The sequence below is a fragment of the Petaurus breviceps genome, unplaced genomic scaffold, assembly GCF_028583685.1.
Source record: "Petaurus breviceps papuanus isolate PSGF00001 unplaced genomic scaffold, PetGlider_PUasm1.0 90683, whole genome shotgun sequence".
Lineage (NCBI taxonomy): Eukaryota > Metazoa > Chordata > Mammalia > Diprotodontia > Petauridae > Petaurus > Petaurus breviceps.
The window spans coordinates 7277671-7299161 of NW_027187308.1; the positions used below are offsets into that span (position 1 = coordinate 7277671).

Consider the following 21491-nt stretch of genomic DNA (forward strand, 5'->3'; position numbering starts at 1 on the left):
AGAGAGAGAGAGAGAGGGAGGGAGGGAGGGAGAGACAGAGAGAGAGACAGAGAGAGACAGAGACAGAGACAGAGAGGTGTTAGAGGGCACAATCTCCTGGAGAGGACAGGAACAATGAGATCAAAAGTACATGTAGAGCCCTGGCACTAATATGGTTGTCGTCAAGAGCTGCTATCTTTCTAGGAGTAAAACCAATGCCAGGAGGGTGGAAAAAAGAAGGAGCAGCCACTTTGGGGTGAGGAGACAAGAAGCTTGAGACTCACGAGTGGGGAGGTTTTTTTCACTGATGTTCAACACATCACCCTTGGAACATGAGGAATCCCTCTTCAAGGGATTCTTTGGCAAAAAAGAAATGCAGATTCTAACTGTTGATCTGGATGCTCCAGGAAAAACAACAATTTTGTACAAACAAAAGCTTGGTGAAATAGTAATTTCAGTGTAGAAACTGTAGAATACAAAAACATTAGCTTCATGGCATGGGATTTAGGTGACCAGGAAAAGATCCAACCCCTATGATTCCATTATTTCCAGAATGTACAATGATTGATTTTTTTTATGGTTGACTAATGACAGAGAATGAAGGAATGCATGAGGCCCCAGAAGAACTGACAAGAATGCTGGCAGAGGACAAGCTTAGAGATGCCGTCTTATTTGTGTTTGTTAATAAACAGGATCTTCCTTGCCATGAATGCAGCTGAAATCCCAGATGACTTGGACTGCATTCTCTTCATTGCAGAAACTGCTCCTTTCAAACCACCTGTGCCACCCCTGTGGGAATGGGCTCCATGAAGGGCTGGACTAGTTGTCCAATCAGTGCCAAAACCAGAAATGAAACAACCAAAGTTCCTCCTTCTTCTTTTCCTTCTCACTCTCTTATTTCCTCCTCTTCACCACTTTACTGTAATGTGGCAGACATTACTACTTTGCAGTACTGAGTGCCAGAAGCTGGTTTTTTCCTCTCCTTTGTCACAGTATATATTATACTGTGCTTTAAATGAGGCAAATGCAGGTCTAAAAATTTAATTTTATTTAATCTAAATAGTTTTTGCTTCCAAAGAGACAGTATCTGGAACTCCTGTGCAGTATTACTCAGCTTTTTTATTGTTAGAAAAAAAATCAACTCACTGTTTAATACTGGATAGGTATTTAATGAACATTAGCACTTGGGCTGCTGGGCGTTAACATAGAGTAGCAGAAGCAAATACTGTTCCTACTTACTTATGAGATCATTTTGAAAACATAAAGGAAGATGGACTCGTATGGGGAGAGACATGAAGCAAATAGACTAACCAAAAGGCTGATGCAAGGCTTGAGGTGGTAAGAAACTGCATCAACTCAGTAGTAGCATCAGAGCAGAGAAGGGGCAGATTTGAGAGATGTTATTAATCCACAGGACTTGGTAACATATTGGATATGGAGAATGAGAGAGAATGAAGAGTTGGAGACTGAGTTGGTCATGAGCTTGGGTGAATGGGAGGATACTGGTGTCTTCAACAGGAACAGGGAAGTTAGGAAGAAGAGAGGTTTGGGGAGAAAGGTAATGAGTTCAGTTTTGGACATGCCGAATTTGAAGTGTCTATATTTTAAGACAAAAATTGTGCCTTATCTCCCTCTTCCTGCTGGTGTTCAGTGTGGCTCCAGCTGCTGGAAGCAACCTTTATATGGGTCTTTTCTCATGCCATTCTTGTCTTGGCACATCTTGGAGGCTTCGGTAGTTCTGCTGCCTCCCAGAGAGACCAGAAAGAATGGCACCTGGGCGAGCCTATAGGTTCCCACTGGCTTTGGGAAACATGATCAAACTGTTTCCCTGGGGGCAGAAGAAGACCAAAGACAGACTTTGCAGACAGATGAAGAATGATGGAATTTGGAGCCAGGATACCAGTTTAGCTGGAGCCCTGATGCTGAACTTTGAACATAGCATATCTACAGGTTAGCCAATTCATCTTGCTTCATGAGTAGGACTTGGAAAAGTAGATATATCAACCCAAGATATTGAGATCAAAGGGGGCTCCCAAAGCCTGTCAGTTCCTGACTTTCAGGAATCCAGGTTTTGGGGCAGCTAGGTGGCACAGTGAATAGAGCACCAGCCCTGGAGTTGGAAGGACCTGAGTTCAAATCCGACCTCAGACACAACACTTACTAGCTGTGTGACCTTGGGCAAATCAACCCCAATTGCCCTAACCCCCCCCCCAAAAAAAAAGGAATCCAGGTTTTGATAGTGAGACTGCATCCATGAATCCTAGATGAACTGCTAAAATATAACCTTTGAGATATAGTTTTGGTTGGAAGTTGGGAGGGGTCCTGACTTTTAAATCACAGCTTCAGGTTACCTAACACTAAAAAAAAAAAAAATCCTACATCTTAGATTAGCCTCCCCTCTCCAGATATCAGCTCATCACTAAAGCTCTGAGCTCACAAGGACAATATTCAGTTTTAAGCTTTTCAATAATATTCTCTTTGGCTCATGCCTCCATCTAGCATTTTTCCCCCAAATATCAGATTTTGTCTAGTTATTTGAACTTCTTTAGCTATCCTTAGTTTCTTTTCAAGTACCAAGCAAGCAAAGCATGCATCATGGGAAAAGTCTGTTACAGAGAACAAAGAAGTGACTCTTACCTAAGCTACAGTCTAGGAAATTTTCCCTCTACTGGTTCCCTGCCTCACTCCACTCAAGAAATAACTCAGGGTTTCTAGTTAATTAAGCAACACACCCACTTTGATAAATCCCATCTTTCCCAAGGACCTATACAATTGCTCCAAAATCATAGTACCATCCTACAGTGCAGATTCTCCCTATCTCTATCTCTACTACGTGTAAAAACATTGATTTTGCCAGACAAAAATGCTCTCCATCCTCAGACCTACACAATCCATATGACTTACAGTACCAGTTAAGGGCAAAATCCAGGTTTGGTTCTCCACCTCATAGCTTTAAACCCTACTCCATCTCAGCTCTGGCTCTTATAGGAAAGGCTTGAACTATAAACTCTTCTGCTTTGTCTAGGAACCCCTTGCCATTTGTCCTTTCCATCTGCAATTGCTTCTGCTGCCACCAGTGGGTGACCTCTATATTTGACATCCTTTTCTTACTTCATAATTTCTCTATTAAAACTCTTGAGTGAGAGAGACAAGGATCTAGTTAATACATTTCCGTATATTTTGTTAATCTGGTCCAAAGCTCTGCCCTGCCCACAAAAGGGATACTTGAGTTACTAAGCATGCTTCTCTAAAGACCAGCTGGCCCTTCCCTTTCAGTTTAGGAAAACTGAATACCATTCCCCTCTTCCCTACTTCGAGATGCAGACAGTTAGAATACACCCCAATCCCATTCCCATGTCACTGAACACCTTCAGCTGTGTCCTTTTTGGCCCATGGACCCATGTGCTGTAATACAATTAAAATTTACTATCCTAGGTTCATTTACACATTCATATCTCAGCCAGTCTCAGTCCCACAAATTTCAGGATTTAATCCTTAAAGCAAAAATGAGGCAGTAAACACATAGCTTTAAAATCATACAAATGATGTTTATTCTTTTATTAGAGGAAGTGAGAGAGTGGGGGGGGGTGGAATGGAGATGGTATTGGTAGTTATTTAAATATCTTTATTTCCATTTTCAAGAATTCATTTACTCTATTAAAATTACATTGGTACTCGTCCTTCTTCTGAAAGGGAAACATATTACTAACATATCAAAGGGAAAGGGGAAAACATGCTGAATGCCAAAGTGGACAAAATCATCTAGTGTTTTTGTTTGTTTTGCTTTTATCCCAGGCTCCAACTCTAAATGCCCTGTAGTTACCTCCTTTTGGAGATACTACTCTCCAGTCTCATCCAAAATAATCATCTAACAAGGCCCACCTACTTTATATAGAGTTGTCATGTGAAAACAATGAACTACTCATAGATCTTTTTGGTCAAGGCTGCCATGTTGGCTTCTTCCTGTTCTTTTTCCTTTGATCTCCTTCTTTCCGCTGCTTCCTGATGAGCTTTTGTCCTGCTTCTCAGACTCTCTCTATCTTTTCTCTCCTTTCTGTCCTCAGGTTCCTAAAAGAGAAGGATCAGAGAGCTATAAAATCACAACAACAGCTGACAATGCTTGGTATTTCTCCTAGTATTTGCAACCACACATGGTAAAAGCATTGGTCATGGTAGTTTTCTATTTCTAAACAAAGCAGCCTTTCTGAATCAGGCTCCAAATCTGGATGTTTTCATAATAGATCAGCCTAAAACTAAAGTTGTTATAAAAATGTAGGTAAGCCATTTTAGGCACATATGAAAAAATAAGAGGGCAGCTAGGTGACACAATGAATAGAGTACCAGCCCTGGAGTCAGGAGGACCTGAGTTCAAATCCAGCCTCAGACACTTCACACTTAATTAGCTGTGTGACCTTGGCAAGTCACTTAACCCCAACTGTCTTGCCTACCGCCCTCAAAAAACAAAAGGATTAAATATCACCTTAAACCAGTCGAAGGGGCCTTGTTATGTGTCAGTCCAGGGCATGTCTCACCTAATTCACCCTACTTCTCTTTCTGACCAGAAATATAACTAGCAATCGTGGCACCTAGGGCAAATTTAGATAGGTAAAGGGAGGTGAAGTACAAAGGACAGTCCGATCACAGTGTAATCACATCATGAGAAGGAGTAGCCTGGTCCCAAGAGATTGTAGAGGCAGCTAGGTGGTGCAGTGGAGAGACTACTGGTCCCAGAGTTTCAATCTAGCCTTAGAGGTCTACTAGTTGGGTGACCCTGGGCAATTCATTCAACTTCTTCATGCCTCAGTTTATTTGTAAAGTGCTTTACAAACTTTAAAGCAATATATAAATGCTATCTATTATTATTATTATTATAGGAGGAAAGATGGACCTAGGAGAGGTAGCAAAAGATGAACCTAGGATAGTAGCAAAACAATGAGAATATTCCACAGAGACGATCCACTCATGTGTAAGTATAGCCTTGTGGGAGACTGTGAGGCAAGACAGAGGAGACCAAGGTTGTTGTAGAGAGGAAATATTTATCTCTCTGATGAAGAAATGCAGACCTCTGGATGTCAGTACTCTGGGGCCAAGCAGTGATTCCCCAACCATGTCAATGGCTCTCTATCTTACACAGTCAATCTCTTTGTCACATTGCTAGATAATATGTGGCATTAATAAAGCTCTATAAAATGTGCAAAATTCTTTATATACAGTCCTCTTTCCTACTCTTCATTGTATAAGATGATGTACGTATTTATCAAGGGAAAAAGTATGTAAAAACTGATCAGTTGGTCTTATAGTTAGAAAAGAAGATGTGTTCCATTTATATTTATGTAGTATAAAGAGAAATTGAGGAAGGCCTTCAGCACATTGGGTAGACTTTTCTATGGTGAATTCCTAGGAGGAGATGAATGAGATCTGGACAGAACGAGTAGGAATGAACAACTGCAATCTGTATCACTGAAGGGAATTCTAACATGAGATAATAAATCTATTGGAAAAATTATTGGAGTAATTATTAATTATTGATGTTATTGTTAATTTGAATGCTTAATTTATAATATAATCATTATATTAATAATTAATCATTATAATTATTGTTGACATTATTATTAATTTAGATTCATGCAAATCCACAAAGGGAATGCCTTATCTCCCGTAACTCCTCTCCTCTATATGTCTTTAATCTCCTTCAAGGAGTACGGAAACACCTCAGAACTGCTGCTGCTCCCTAAAGAGTCTCCAATCAATGTTCCCTAGGTGCTTGCAGCACCAATTTTCTCTATATCTTTTAGAAACACAGAGAAAATCTAGCATGCACCACTAGCTATTAGGACTGAATACCAGAGAAAAGTGAGGATTTTCTTCTCTCCTCATGTTGTGAAAAACAGAAATGAACAAACCAATTATTGTAGGGGGGCACCCAGTAGGTACTTAGTGGAGGGTGGAGGGAAGGCTTACTAGTGTGATGATAATGGGCAAAAGTGCCCCAAATACTGCTATTTAAAGTTTCCAGCAATCATTAATATTCTAAGGAGTCACTTAACAGTAGAAGGACTAGGTAGATGTCATAAAATTTTACATGATGTAAAATTTGAAATGAAAAATTTCATCCTTTCTGTATTTTATTTGCATTGTGTGTGTTAAAAAAAACTGCCTGGCATTAGTTGATACAGTTTGGTCTTTCAAGGTATCCTAAAATTCCCATCCTATTGTTAAAAACCTGTGATCATCAAGGTCAGAACTACCTATAAATATTTAATATAGAATTATACAGTGCTTTGAACATTTGTGGCAGCTAATAAATACTTTCTCATTCATTTGTTCATTCATTCAGAATCCCACTACTAAATAACAGTAAACTGGAGAGTAAGTGATCTTAGATCTAATTTTCAGTGAACAAGGTGATTCCATAGGAACCCATAAGGTGGTTTCAGGTATCAAATAATGCCTGTTAACTTACCAAAGAGACTGATCTTTTGGTTCTCATGCAGAGTTGCTGCTCAAAGTGTTCTGAAAATTCCTGGATGGAATGTGATCTGCCTTTGGGTTGCATTTGCCCCTGCAATGAACTGCTCTGTGAGCACATTTTGTCTGCCTTCATGTGATGATGGCCTTCGTATTCATGGTCCTCATGAGAATGCCTTCTGGGGTGGCCAGAAACTGGAACAACTGTGGAGGGTCCATGAATGGTGGACATGGAAAGGGCAGCAAATTGTGTCTAAAGAAAAGAGAGAGAATGGCTTTCAGTTCAACAAAATTCACTCTGACGCAACTTACACTTACATAAGAGTTTAATTCCACAGTGAGGAAGCACAGGCAAGTTGTTCAATGAATTAAGTTGGATAGCCAAGGATTGTCATTCAGTTCTTATTCTTCTCTATTAGTAGGATATCAATAAACAGTTTACCAAGACTGACCCTGGAACTGGGAGAATTCAGTCCAACAAGTTTTTGCTTTGGGAAGTGAAGCTGCATGTTCACCAACAGATGTTCTAGTAAGCAGTAAAAATCTAAATAATAAGGGTTTTGATAAGGGCTTAAAAGAGAGTACTAAATATCACCTTAGATCTGACAACTTTGTTTATGTTGTTATGGAGCTGGTAAATTTGATTTGGGGAGAACAGAGAAAGTATGCCTCAACTGATTATGGGGAGGAGGAGCTCCTATTTTTAGCTATTTTTCATAATTGTGATGAAATGAGATAGCATAGGTAAACCATTTTATAAACATTAAAACATTATGTAAATACCAGCAGTTATTATTATTGATTATTGTATCTCCATTTAAAAATATTTTTATTTCATTAAATATTTCCCAATTATATGTAAAAAATTTTTAACAATCATTATTTAAAATTCTTTCCCTCCCTCTTTCTCCTCTTCTCTCCTTGAGAAGGCAAGCAATTTGATATCAATTATACATGTGAAGTCATGTAAAACATAATTCCACATTAGCCGTGTTGCAAAAGAGAACACAAGCAAAATAAAATAATAAAAATAAGGAAAGTTAGAGTTCATCAGTTCTGTCTCTGGAGGTGAATAGCATTTTTCATCATAGATCCCATGGAATTGTCTTGGATCATTTTCTTGATCAGAGTAGCTAAGTCTCACAGTTGATAGTCCTTACAATATTGCTGTTACTGCACTCATTGTTATCCTGGTTCTGTTCACTTCACTTTTCATCAGTTCATTTTGGACTTTCCAGGTTTTTCTGAAATAAACCTGCTCATCATTTCTTATAGCACAATAGTATTCCATCACAATCACATACCACAACTTGTTCAGCCATTCCCCCAATTGATGGCTATCACCTCGATTTCCAACTCTTTTCCATCACAAAAAGAGCTACTACAAATTTTTTTTTATATGTAGAGGTCCTTTCCCCTTATATTTGATCTCTTTGAGATACAAACCTAGTGGTGGTAGGGCTGCATCAAAGAGTATGCACAGTTTTATAGCCCTTTGGTCATAGTTCCAAATTGTTCTCCAGAATAATTAGACTAGTTCACAACTTTATCAATAATGCATTAGTGTTCCAAAGCATTTTTTCATTTTTCTTTTCTGTCATGTTACCCAATCTGATAAATGGGAGGTGGAATCTCAGGGTTGTTTTAATTTGCCTTTCTCTAAATAATAGTGATTTAGAGCATTTTATGTGACTATAGATAATTTTGATTTCTTCTTCTGAAAACTGCCTGTTCATAGGCTTTAACCATTTATTAGCTGGGGAATGGCTCTTATTTTTATAATTTTGGTTCAGTTTTCTATATGTTTAAGAGATTTTTCTATATGTTTATCAGAGAAACTTGTGAAGAAAAACATTGTCCCAGTTTCTTGTTTTCCTTCTAATTTGGCTGCATTGGTTTTGTTTGTGCAAAAGCTTTTTAATTTCATGTAATCAAAATTATATATTTTACTTCTTGTAATCCTCTCTCTCTCTCTCTCTCTCTCTCTCTCTCTCTCTCTCTCTCTCTCACTTGGTCATAAACTCTTCCCCTAACCATAGATCTGACAGGTACATTTTTCCATGCTCCCCTAATTTACTTATAATATCACCATTTATGTCTAAATCATTTATTCATTTTGACCTTATCTTGTATACAGTGTGAGATGTTGGGGTATGCCTAGCTTCTGCCAAACTTCTCTATAGTTTTCCTAGCAATTTTTTTGAAATAATGAGTTCTTAACCCCAAAGCTTGGATCTTTAGGTTTATCAAACACTAGATTACTATGGTCATTTACTGCTGTATACTGCATACCTAATCTATTCCACAGATCCACCACTCTATTTCTTAGCCAGTACCAGATTATTTTGATGATTATGGTTTTGTAATATAATTTGAAATCTGGATTTGCTAGGCTGCCTTCCTTAACATTTTTTTTTCATTTATTCCCTTGATGTTCTCAAACTTATGTTCTTCCAGATGAATTTTGTTACTATTTTTTCTAGCTCTCTAAAATATTTTGGTAGTTTGATTGATATGGCACTGAATAAGTAAATTAACTTAGGTAGAATTGTCATTTTTATTATATTGTTCAGCCTACTTATGAGAAATTAATATTTCTTCAATTGCTTAGACCTGTCTTTATTTGTGTGAAAAGTGTTTTGTAATGGTGTTCATATAGTTCCTGAGTTTGTCTTGACAGGTAGATTCTCAAATATTTTATATTGTCTGCAGTCATTTTAAATGGAATTGTATTTCTACCTCTTCGTGCTGGATTTTGTTGGTAGTATATAGAAACGCTGATGATATATGTAGGTTTATTTTGTATCCTGCAACTTTGCTGAAGTTGTTCATTGTTTCAACTAGATTTTATTTTTATTTTTTGCCCCTTTTTTTTGGAGGGGCAATTGGGGTTAAGTGACTTGCCCAAGGTCACATGGCTAGTAAACGTTAAGTATCTGAGGCCAGATTTGAACTCAGGTCCTCCTGACTCCAGGGCCAGTGCTCTTCTTTTTAAATAGGTACTACTTATCATTTTAAGAAAGGTTCCATTGATTCCTATTCTTTCTAGCGTTTTTTTAATAGGAATGTGTATTGTATTTTGTCAAAAGTTTTTTCTGCATCTATTGATATAATCATATGATTTTTGTTGGTTTTGTTACAATATGGTCAATTATGCTGATAGTTTTCCTAATATTGAACTAGTCCTACATTCCTAGTATAAATCCCACCTGATCATAGTGTTTGATCCTTGTGATAGTTAGTTTTACTGGAATATTATTGCGCAAAATAACTCCTAATAATTGCTTTCACTTCATCTTCCTTGGTGGTGCATTCATCCTTTTCATTTCATTTCACCATTCCCCAGTTAATGGGCATCCCCTTAATTTCCAATTCTTTGCCACCACAAAAAGAGCTGCTATAAATATTTTTGTACATACGAGTCTTCCTCCTGTTTCTATGATCTCTTTGGGATACAACCCTAGAAGTGGTATTGCTGGGTCAAAGGATATGAAATTACTTATAGCCCTTTAGGCATAGTTCCAGATTGCTCTCCAGAATGGTTGGATCAATTCACAACTCCACCAGCAATGTATTAGTGTTCCAATTTTCCCACATCCCCTCCAGCATTTTTCATTTTCCTGTTTTGTCATCTTAGCCAATCTGACTGGTGATATGTGGTACCTCAGAGCTGTTTTGATTTGCATTTCTCTAATCAATAGTGATTTTGAGCATTTTTCATATGTTTATAGATATCTTTAATTCCTTCCTCTGAGAACTGCCTGTTCATATCCTTTGACCATTTATCAATTGGGGAATGACTTGTATTCTTATAGATTTGATTTAGTTCTCTGTATATTTTAGAAATGAGGCTTTTATCAGACTTGCATGCCTCTTTTATGTGAGGTAATTTCCCCCATTTTTCTTCTCTCTTCCCTTTCTCCAAGGGCATCCCTCTTTCTTGCCTATCCATTTTTTTCATCATCCCAAAATAATGAACTTACACTTGCACCTTCTTTCTATGTAGAATCCTTTAAATTGCCCTAATAATGATAAAACTCTTAGAAGACATATGTGTCATCTTCTCATACAGAAAGGTTGAAATAGTTGAATCTTAATAATTCTTTTATAATTTCTCCTCCATGTTTACTTTTTTTAATTTTTTTTTTAAGCAATCGGGGTTAAGTAACTTGCTCAAGGTTACACGGCCAGTTATTTCTGGGTGTGGTGCTCAGTATCTGAGCCCGGATTTGATCCAGGTCATCCTGACACTGGAGCCGGTGCTCTTACTCACTGAGCCACCTGGCTGCCCCTAAGCAATTGGGGTTAAGTAACTTGCTCAAGGTTACACGGCCAGGTGTTTCTGGGTGGGTGCTAAGTGTCTGAGCCCGGGATTCGATCTCCAGGTCTTCTCAACACTGGAGCCGGTGCTCTTACTCTCTGTGCTACCTGGCTGCCCCTCTCCATGTTTACTTTTTAAAGCTTCCCTTGAGTCTTGTATTTGAAAGTCAAATTTTCTATTCAACTCTGGTCTTTTCCTCAGGAAGCCTTGAAAGTCCTCTATTTCATTAAATATACATTTTTTTCCCTTGCTTGGTAGATTATTCTTGGTTGTAATGTCAGTTCTTTTGCCTTTCTGGAAATTATATTCCATATCCTCTGCTCCTTTAATGCAGTAGTTGCTAAATATTTTGTGATCCTGATTGTGGATCCATAGTATTTGAATGATTTCTTTCTCACTGTTTTAAGTATTTTCTCTTTGACCTAGGAGTTCTGGAATTTCACTGTAATATTCCTGAGAGTTTTCACTTTGGGGTCTCTTTCTGGAGATGATTGGTGAATTCTTTCAATTTCTATTTTATTCTGAGATATCAGGACAGTTTTCCTGATAATTTCTTGAAATATGATGTCTAAGCTTCTTTTTTGATTGTGGCTTTCAGGAAATCCAATAATTCTTACATCATCTCTTCAGTCCATTTCCAGGTCAGTTTTTTTTAATGAGATATTTCACATTTTCTTCTATTTTTCACTCTTTTGGTTTTTTGTTATATTGTTTCTTGATGTGTCATGGAGTCATTATTTTCCCCTTGTTCAATTTTAATTTTTAAGGAATTAGTTTTTCAGTGAATCTTTTTTTAAGGTGTTATTTTCTTTAGTATTTTTGTTACCTCTTTTACCAAGCTATTCATTGTCATTTTATAATTTTCTTCCTTTGCTTTCATTCCTTTTTTTTTGAATTGGGGTTAAGTAACTTGCTCAAGGTTACATGGCCAGGTGTTTCTGGGTGGGTGCTAAGTGTCTGAGCCCGGATTCGATCCCAGGTCATCCCAACTCTGGAGCCAGTGCTCTTACTCACTGTGCTACCTGGCCACCCCTGCTTGTATTTCTTTACCTAATTTTTCCTTTCCCACCCTTATTTTATTTTGAAAATTATTTCTTCATTTCTTTTGGGCTTGTGTCCAATTCACTTTTCTTTTTCTTTGAGGCTTTACTTATAGTTTTTTTTTATTCTTTATCTTCTTCTAAGTTTGTGACTTGATCTTCTCTGTCACCATAGTAGATTCCTATGGTCATGTTGTTTTGTTCTTGTTCTTTGCTCATTTTTCCACCCTATTTCTTGATTTGGAACTTCATGTTAATGTTGGGCTCTGTTCATGGTGTGGGAGGAATGGTGGAGGGACACTGTCTCAAGCTTCAGGCTTTTTTGCATTACCATTTTCACAAACTAGTGTGTTTGGGTTTTTTTGAGGGGGGAGGTAGAGGTTTTTGGTGCTTCCACTGTAGTGTGATCTGTGGAGAAATGTGGTCACTACTCTCTTGGTCTGCACTCTCTGGTCCTTACCCAGGAAGGCCTCCTGCTCCCTTGGAACTGGAAACAATATTGTTCCTCAATATCCCTGATTCCTCAGGATTGGAAGTGATAAGATACTTCCCCTCAGGGCTCCCACTCCCTCTTGACCAAAAGTGCTCCATCTGCCTTTGAACTATGACCCTGAAATGGGTATAGGCAGTGGAGTGGCCAAACAGGATCTGATTCTGTGTTGCGTGCTAGTACAGGGGTCCCCTACATACTCTTTCTGGTCACTTGCCAGGTACCCTCACCATCTCTGACTTAAGAGCTCCCATAGCTGCTGCTGTTTCTGTCACCACCACCACCACCTAGTCCTACCACTGAGGTTTCATTCATGTGGGCTCTAGACCAGCCTCCTTCCCCCTGTCATAGAGTTCTCTTTTTTTTTTAAGCAATCAGGGTTAAGTAACTTGCTCAAGGTTACACGGCCAGTTATTTCTGAGTGTGGTGCTAAGTATCTGAGCTCAGATTTGATCCCCAGGTCATCCTGACACTGGAGCCGGTGTTCTTACTCGCTGAGCCACCTGGCCGCCCCTAAGCAAATGGGGTTAAGTAACTTGCTCAAGGTTACATGGCCAGGTGTTTCTGGGTGGGTGCTAAGTGTCTGAGCCCGGGATTCAATCCCCAGGTCATCCTGACACTGGAGCCGGTGCTCTTACTCGCTGTGCTACCTGGCCTCCCAGGAGTTCTCTTTCCAACCTCCTATATTGTATGAGGCTGAAAAGCTGTCTCACTCTGACTCTGCCACTCCAGAATTTGATTTGAGACATTATTTTACAGCTATTTGGGGGGAAATGTTGGAAGAGCTTAGCTGAGTGCTTTTTCTACTCCACCATTTTGGCTTTGTCTCCTTGAAGTCTGTAGCCCTGTTTTTCAAATGTTATGATCCCCCTAAGTCTAATTTCTTCAGAATATAATGTGTAATGGGGAACTGGCCAAGAGGAGTCCAGTCCCTGGAGAATGTGTACTTTGTTCTGCCTGGTGCCAAAACCACATGAATGCTTGAGGTAACCTGCTTCCAGCTGGAAAGAATAAAAAGCCTTCTACTTCAAAGCATGTGCACAGATTTCTGTGATGCTTTTCTTTCCTCTACTGTATGGTGAAGCAAAGCCTTTAAATTGGTCTTTAAACTGACTTTAAATTGGAGCCAGGATTGAATATGCATACTATGGCAAGTGAAAGATGAAATGACTGAGGAAACAGAGGTTCAAGTTTCTGAGCATATCAATTTATTAAACAGTGCATGACAGCTGAATAACAAATTGCAACTCCTAAGCTTAGGACAGGACCCTCAACACAGGAGGAGACAGATTTTTATGCATTAAAAGCAATTAAATAAGACCAATTAATTAAAAGTAAACAACTAACCAAGATATAAAATTAGGTCATCTGATATCTATTGTAGAAAAGATTAGTTGGGTGGCTAAGCGGCCCAGTGAATAGAGCATGCTCTGGAGTCAGGAGGACCTGAGTTCAAATCTAATCTCAGACACTTAACACTTACTAGCTGTGTGACCTTGGGCAAGTCACTTAACCTCAATTGCCCTGCCTTCCGGGAAGGGAAGGGAAGGGAAGGGAAGGGAAGGGAAGGGAAGGGAAGGGAAGGGAAGGGAAGGGAAGGGAAAAAAAAGATTAGGGACTTTCAAAGTTGGGAGAGGGAGAGCAAACAAGTGCAATTCCCTGAAATCAGAAAAGAGGTGTCCCATTCTCCCCAAGTGTTTGTATTCAATCAAAGGAACATGAAAACAATAAGTGCTTGATCAGTATGGGGCCAGTTTTCAAATAAGACATACATACATACATATATATATATATATACACATATATACATATTGCTTAACATGTAGGATTGTGTGTGGGGCACGGAGTCAAGATGGTGGGGTAGAAATAGGACCTCTGTGCAGCTCCAACTTCTACCTTCCCCAATCCATGTAAAAAGGGGACTCTAAACAAACTTTGGAGCTGCAGAACCCACAAAATGACACAGAGAAGCTAACCTCCCACTGAGAAGAGCCCAGCAGGCCAGCAGGAATTGGCCAGTGCAGAGCTCTGGGAGCCAAGCCCAGGCCTGAGTGAGCCAGAGGTTTTAGCCCCAGGGGTAGTCTGACCAGCCACCGGCCTGAGGGACTCCAGATCACCAGCAGCTGTGGCCATTTCCAGATTCATCAACATATAGATGCAAGGGACAAAGTGAGGTCAGTGCAGTGTGGACTTTGGGACCAGTAGTTGGGAGTGCACTGGCTTTTGCCCCCAGGGCAAGAAGCCACTGAGGGCTGCAGCACAGCCACCCCCACGTGGCAGCTTCAGCTCCTGGCCCGAAGAGTGTAGGGGGACCAAGCAACAGTCTGAGGGGTAATCACTCTTGCTTTAACCTGCTCGAATCTGGATTGCAGTCTAGGGTGGAGGTCCTGGGGTGTGTGACCAGCTTGCCAGAGCATGTGGAGGCTTCAGAGAGGACACCCAGCTGATACCACTGGCAGCTAAGAAAACCCCAGCATTTGGGACAAAAGCTCCCCTGTCTGGTGGCAGAGTCCTACTGTGGCAAAAAGCCCAGGGGTCAAGTGACTGAGGGGCGACATGACCAGGCAAAGGAAACAAAGCAAACAGAAGAATCCAATGTTAGACTCCTATTTGGGGGACAAAAAGGAACAAAGCTGGAACAGGAGGAAGACAGTGAATTCAGAACTTCTGCACCAAAAGCTTCAAAGGAAAATACGAGCTGGTTACAGGCCATAGAGGACCTTAAGAAGCAGATAAGAGAAGTGGAGGAAAAATTGGAAAAAGAAATGAGGATGACACAAGAAAATTATGAAGTGAGAGTCAATAGCCTGATTGAGGAAAATCACACTTTAAAAAACAGACTAACTCAGTTGACAAAAGAGGCTCAAAAAGGCAATGAGGAGAGGAATGCCTTAAAAAACAGAATTTGCCAGATGGAAAAGGAAGCTCAAAGGCTCAATGATGAGAATCATTCCCTCAGATTTAGAATGGAGCAAAGGGAAGCTAGTGACTTGATGAGAAATCAAGATGCTGTTAAGCAGATCCAAACAAATGAAAGAATAGAAAGCAATGTGAAATATCTCATGGGAAAAACCACTGACCTGGAAAATAGATACAGGAGAGGTAATTTAAAAATTATTGGACTACCTGAAAGCCATGATCAAAGAAAGAACCTAGAAATCATCCTCCAAGAAATTGTCAAGGAAAATTGCCCTGATGTTTTAGAACCAGAAGGCAAAATAGAGGTTGAAAGAATCCACTGATCACATCCTGAAAAAGATCCCAAAAAGAAAACTCCTAGGAATATTATAGCCAGGTTCTGGAATTCCCAGATCAGGGAGAGAATATTACAAGCAGCCAGGAAGAAACAATTTGAATACTGTGGAAACACAATCAGGATAACTCAGGATCTAGCAGCTTCTACACTGAGGGATCGAAGGGCCTGGAATATGATATTCCAGAGGTCAAAGGAGCTGGGATTAAAACCAAGAGTCACCTACCCAGCAAAACTGAGTATCATGTTTCAGGGGAAAATATAGCCATTCAGTGGAATAGAGGACTTTCAAGCATTCTTAATGAAAAAACCAGAGTTGAATAGAAAATTTGATATTCAGATACAAGAAGCAAGAGAAGCTTGAGAAGGTAAACAGGGAAAAGAAATCATAAGTCACTTATCAAAGTTGAACTATTAACATTCCTACATGGAAAAACAATAATTGTAACTGATGAAACTTTTCTCAGTATGAAAATAGTTTAAGGGAATAGAAATCTAAATATATGTATGTATGTATGTGTATGTATATATATGTCTATATCGGAGGGTACACGGGCATATGAATACATATGTGAATGTGTGTATATATGTTTACAGGTATACATATATAGAGGGCACAGGACCAAGTTAATAGGAAGGGATGATACTTAAAAGGTGAAATTAAGAGGTGAGAGAGGAATATAATGAGAGGAGTTGGAGAGAGACAGAATGGGGTAAACTATCTCATATAGTAGAGGCAAGGGAAAATGGTTACAATGGAGAGGAAGAATAGGAAGGCAAAAGGGAATGGGTCAAGCTTATTCTCATTGAATTTGGCTCAAGGAGGGAATGACATACACACTAAATAGGGTATCTCACCCTACAGGAGAATAGGGAGGAAGGGGATAAGAAGGGGGATGATGGAAGGGAGGATAGGCTGGGGGGGAGGGAAATTGGAAGCACTCACTTTTGAAAAGGGGCGGGATCAAAGTAGAGAATAGAACAAGTGGGAGGATAGGAGGGAGGGAAATATAGTCAGTCTTTTACAATATATCTTCTATGTTAATATTTTGCATTAGCTACACATGTACAACCTATACTAAACTGCTTATCTTCCCAGTAAGGGTGGGTGACAAGGGAGGAAGGGAATGAATCTGGAATTCAAAGTTTTAAAATCAAATGTTTAAAATTATATATACATATATACTATTATTAATACTATTTTACATGTAATTGGGAAAGAAAATGTACAGGCACTAGGGCATAGAGATCCACTGTGCCCCACTGGAAAAGTCAAAGGGGGTACTGAGAAGATATGGGAGAGAGCAGATTGGAGGAGGGGATATCCTGTGAGATTGCTATTTTGGGGTGCTGGGTGGGGGAAAAACAGGGAGAAAATTTGTAACTCAAAATCTGGCGGAAATTAATGATGTAAATCAGAAATTAATAAACCATTTGAAAAATGAAAAAAAAATGTAGGATTGTAAGAAAACTACTTTGCATCAATCTTAGGTTATGCTAACCAGAAACCTGGTCAGATCCAAAGTCCTTAGTTAGGGGTCTCTAAAAATGATGGTAGAGGTGGTCCAACCTCCCAGTCATATAGGGCCAAGTTCAAACAATGCAAAAAAGTTCTCTCACAATTGCTACAAATGAATAAAGTTTTCTCACAAGAAAGAAACTGAACTAGACTCATAATTGAATAGAAAAAAACTGAGCTAGCTCCAGAATTGAGTCACAAAATGGAGTGAATGTGGTTCAATTACCACTACCACTTGCTGTTCTAATATCCTCAATTCCCTCAAAACAAAAGGGCACAATTAGGACAAATTTGACTGACTCTCTTTTCTGGTGGCAATAGAGCAGGAAAATCTCCTGAAATCACATAATGAAGGCAGATACCTAGTTCACCAACTTGTAGATCAGTCCCTGAAAAGTACTATATATCCAGAAAAATTACAAGTAAAGGAGTTCAATATTTCTACCACAAATCAAAATTTTCACCTGGCACAATGCATGATGCTACTAAGTCTGGGAACCACAATCAATATAGAGTGAGTTATATTGTGGTTTGTGGTAGAAATTTTAAATTTTTTTTATCAATGATTTTGCTAGCTCTAAAATGACATGGCTGTAGGGACAAAAGAACAGAAGTGGAATGCACTGTTAATTTACAGAAATGAATAAGTCATTTTGATATTGTTTTCTTAGTCCATTCTATTATTTTTCTAAATTCACTGGCTATGTCACTGGGTGAGGAGGAAGTAGACAGATAGGGAAGAGGGCTTTGTGTCCCTTTGTTCTGATTTCATAAAAGTCACCAAGCCTGTAAAGTGAAATTTTTTTATTCATTTTGGCTGCAGTTGTAGATTACAATGAGCTCTGCCAGAGAGTAGGGTTTCCAGAGGGCAACCAATGCCTGCCCGAGGTGCTTCATGTTCTTGGCTAAATATACCTAGTCTATTACAATGGGTTAGGATAGATCATGGGGCTCATAAAGGTTTAAGACTTTTGCTTTAGATAGAAGTATGCAACATGAAAATGGATCGCTGATAGCAAATTCTTCCTTTGTATGTGATGAGGCAGATGGCAGGTTATTTATAGTTGAAAGAGGGAAGAGCCTGGAAATAAAGCATTTGGAGTCAGAGATTCTAGGTTCACATTCTGGATCTGCCATTTACCAGTTGTGCAACTTTAAGCAAGTTACTTTATCTCTCTTGACCTCAGTTTCCTTCTCCATAAGATGGAAACAAACAAAACTTCCTAAGAATAGAGAATCATAATCAAGTACTAGAAAGACCACTTAGGAAAGGAGATAGCCAGGAAAACAGAGAGAAAGAAAAAAGGGCAAATGACTTCTAAACTCCCTGCAAGCTCTCACTCTAATATACTTTATACCTCAAATGGATCAATGTAGGGAAAAGATAAAGTTATAGGAAGTGGGGATAATATTAATAACATGTTTTTGTTAAATTCCTTTTCACCAAGAGTGCGAAACCCTTACCACACATAGGTTTCATTTGTTCTTACAACATTTCTGGTAAACAAGAAAGAAGTAGGCCATAGTAATCCAAGGACGAGAGGGATATATGCCAAGTCATTGGCTGACTGGTTAAACAGAAGTTAATTAAGCAGCAAGGAGACGGTGAAGAGCAAGATTTCCTGGGTACATTCCAGGACTAATGTTGTTTTCTCTCTATTGAGACCACGGCTCCAAAAATGTCTTATGTTGTTTCATGTATGTCATTTAGTTCCTATTTTACTTGCTTAAATCACTTTCTAAAAAAAAAAAAATCCATTTTGCCTACTAATTATAGAATTTATTGTTGTCTATGAAAAGCCAAATAGATTAACTTCATTTGTGTTGCAAATTCCTGAAGTAAGACTTATGTCACATTTTTGTCTACCATTATAATTGCAATGACTGAACTGTTGATGATAACTAAGACATTAAAAAGAATAAAAACAACTATGCACAATATAGTATGATATTTTCCTAATAATCTCCACATTTAGTGATTTTTTTTTCTCTTTGTCTTCACTCTTTTAGAGCAGGATAGGCTACAACTCTCCATCAGGATTCTTGGGGTATCCATGAGGTGTCTCTTCTCTAATACTATCAGTTTGAACATTCCAGTTATGTTCCCCACCATCTTTAAGCCAACATTACCTAGAACCTCAGGTCCAGTAACCAGTTAATATCAATTAGCTTTTTGTTGTCATTGTTCAGTCATTCCAGTTGTGTCTATCTCTTCATGATCCCATTTGGGGTTTTCTAAGCAAAGATACTGGAGTGGTTTGCCATTTCCTTCTCCAGCTCATTTGACAGAGGAAGAAATGGAGGCAAACAGGTTTAAGTGACTTACCCAGTCACACACTTTGTGTGTGAAGCCAGATTTGAACTCAGGAAGATGAGTCTTCCTGACTTCAGGCCACGAACTCTATTCACTGTGCCACCTAGCTGTCCCAATTAGTTATCTTTTACAAAGTGATATTCTAAAGATAGAGTAAGAACAAAAGTCCAAACATTTCCCACTAACTCCTCAGGGGCATAAGGGCACAGTCTTGCTTATACCACTACAGTCTCTAGGGAGAGTGGGATCAGACTTTGTAGTTTCTACAAAATAACAGTCCCACTAAGTTCAAGTCCAAATCCAGCATTGCTACTGGATGAGTCCACATCTCAGCTACCACTAGGGTGGGTCCTGAAGGTCACTCTTTACTCCTTGGGGCATCAATGCCACCTGGCATTGACTAGTTTTCTTGACTTCTAGACTCCCACATAGCTTTCTCTAGACACCTTTTTCTCTTATGAGGTACCATTCATCCAGAAGTTAGCCAAAGAAAAGTCAAACTAGCTTTGCTCATCTGGACTTTATGAATACAACCCCAGCCATTCAAAATGGCTCTTGTTTATCACCTGGCTAGCAAACCAGAACCATTTTCAAAAGTTTTATGCATGCTCCGCAATCTCTCCAAGGCAATTCTGTTACACATCATCACAACTTTCTCAGAAGCAGAAGCATCTTCCACTTGGGAATTGAATTAGCAGCACTTTGTGAATGCTCTTATGGATGACTCAGCGGCCAGTCCCCTAGTACACTAATGAAAAAAAGAGGAAGAAGACTGATAGATGTTATGATAAATGAGTCAAAACTTTCAGAAATACTTCTGGAGTAAACAGACACCAATTCCCAATAGTAAAGGCTAACAATAGGTATATGCCATTTGACTTATTAATTATAACTAATATTAGTTTGTTTCCAGGTAGAGCCTATGAAACAGGCAACATCCAAGAATGGAACCAAAAAGCTCTCTTTGCTTGCACTCAACCAACAATATGTCAACAAAGAAACAGATTCAAATTATTGAGTCATGTAGATTTGTTTATAGAAATGGAGGAATTTATTATAACAACAAAAGATTAGGTCATTGCCACCAGAAATTACAGAAAGTTCATCCTTAAAAAGCCCAGATTTGATCTCTGCAGATTTTGCAAGGAAGTGATAGAAATTGAACAACATATCACTGCAGTTTGCAAAAATGTATGCCTTATCAGCTACCTAGAAAGACATGATCAAGAGGCCATAATTTTATACCAGAAACTCACTAGACCTCATAATGTAGCAAAAAACAGATTCCTATACTACAAAAAAAGAAAGAAAAAAGCCCTGAAATATCACTGAGAGTAAAATAGATGGGTTTATATTAGAACTAGATCATCATCACAGACTAAATTACTACAAATTTCCCATATAATGTTAACCTATAAACATTTAAGAACATTTGCAATACATGTTGTCATATCAAACACAAACAAAACATATCCTCCAAAGTGCATGGAATGAAAAGCTCTCAAAAGAGACCTAATAAAGAAATCAAACTTGAAGGAATGGGATGAAGTACATACCTGTTGTCCTACCTGTTACTGGAATTGTCCTGAAGATGACTTAACTAAGACTTTAGAAGGTGATCTTACAAGCCATACTTTTAGTTAATTCAAAAAAAAATTGTAGGATATAAAACACAAGACATAAAATAGTAATAGTAGAATAACTTGTCTCAAGGCCATTTCTATTTGAATCTCATCAAATATAAGATGGGAAAAAGGAATAATAATACAACTACCTCACATTTATATAGAGCTTTAAGATTTGCAGACACTTATACATATTATCTCATTTGATCTTCAGAATAACCCTTTGAGATTAATGCTATTATCATCCCTGTTATAGCAGCAAGCACCCTAGCATACCCAGGGTGGCTGCTAGCATAGGTTCTTTTATCTGCTTTACTAAAGGAAAGCAACTCAAAACAGGTTATCAATCTTACTTTAATCAATCAAACATCAGAGAATACAAACAGAAGTTACAAGAGACAGATCAGCCGGCAGGGCTTCCCACTGTCTGACCATTACATCCATACCTAGTCAGTTACCAGAGAGGGAAGCATGAACATCTG

The 21491-nt window shown here is 38.7% G+C and overlaps 1 protein-coding gene across 2 annotated transcripts in view; it reads right to left on the bottom strand.

Annotated features, from left to right (window-relative positions):
• Positions 1-3506: 3506 nt before the first annotated feature.
• Positions 3507-21491, bottom strand: part of LNP1 (leukemia NUP98 fusion partner 1) — a 65010-nt gene continuing 47025 nt past the window's right edge. For both annotated transcript variants that reach the window (XM_069065366.1, XM_069065364.1), the window contains exons 3-4: positions 6443-6700; positions 3507-4047 (exon numbers count right to left, since the gene is read on the bottom strand). In XM_069065366.1, coding sequence (XP_068921467.1) covers positions 3898-4047; positions 6443-6700 — 408 coding nt within the window. In that variant the 3' untranslated portion in view covers positions 3507-3897. The remainder of the gene's footprint in view (positions 4048-6442; positions 6701-21491) is intronic.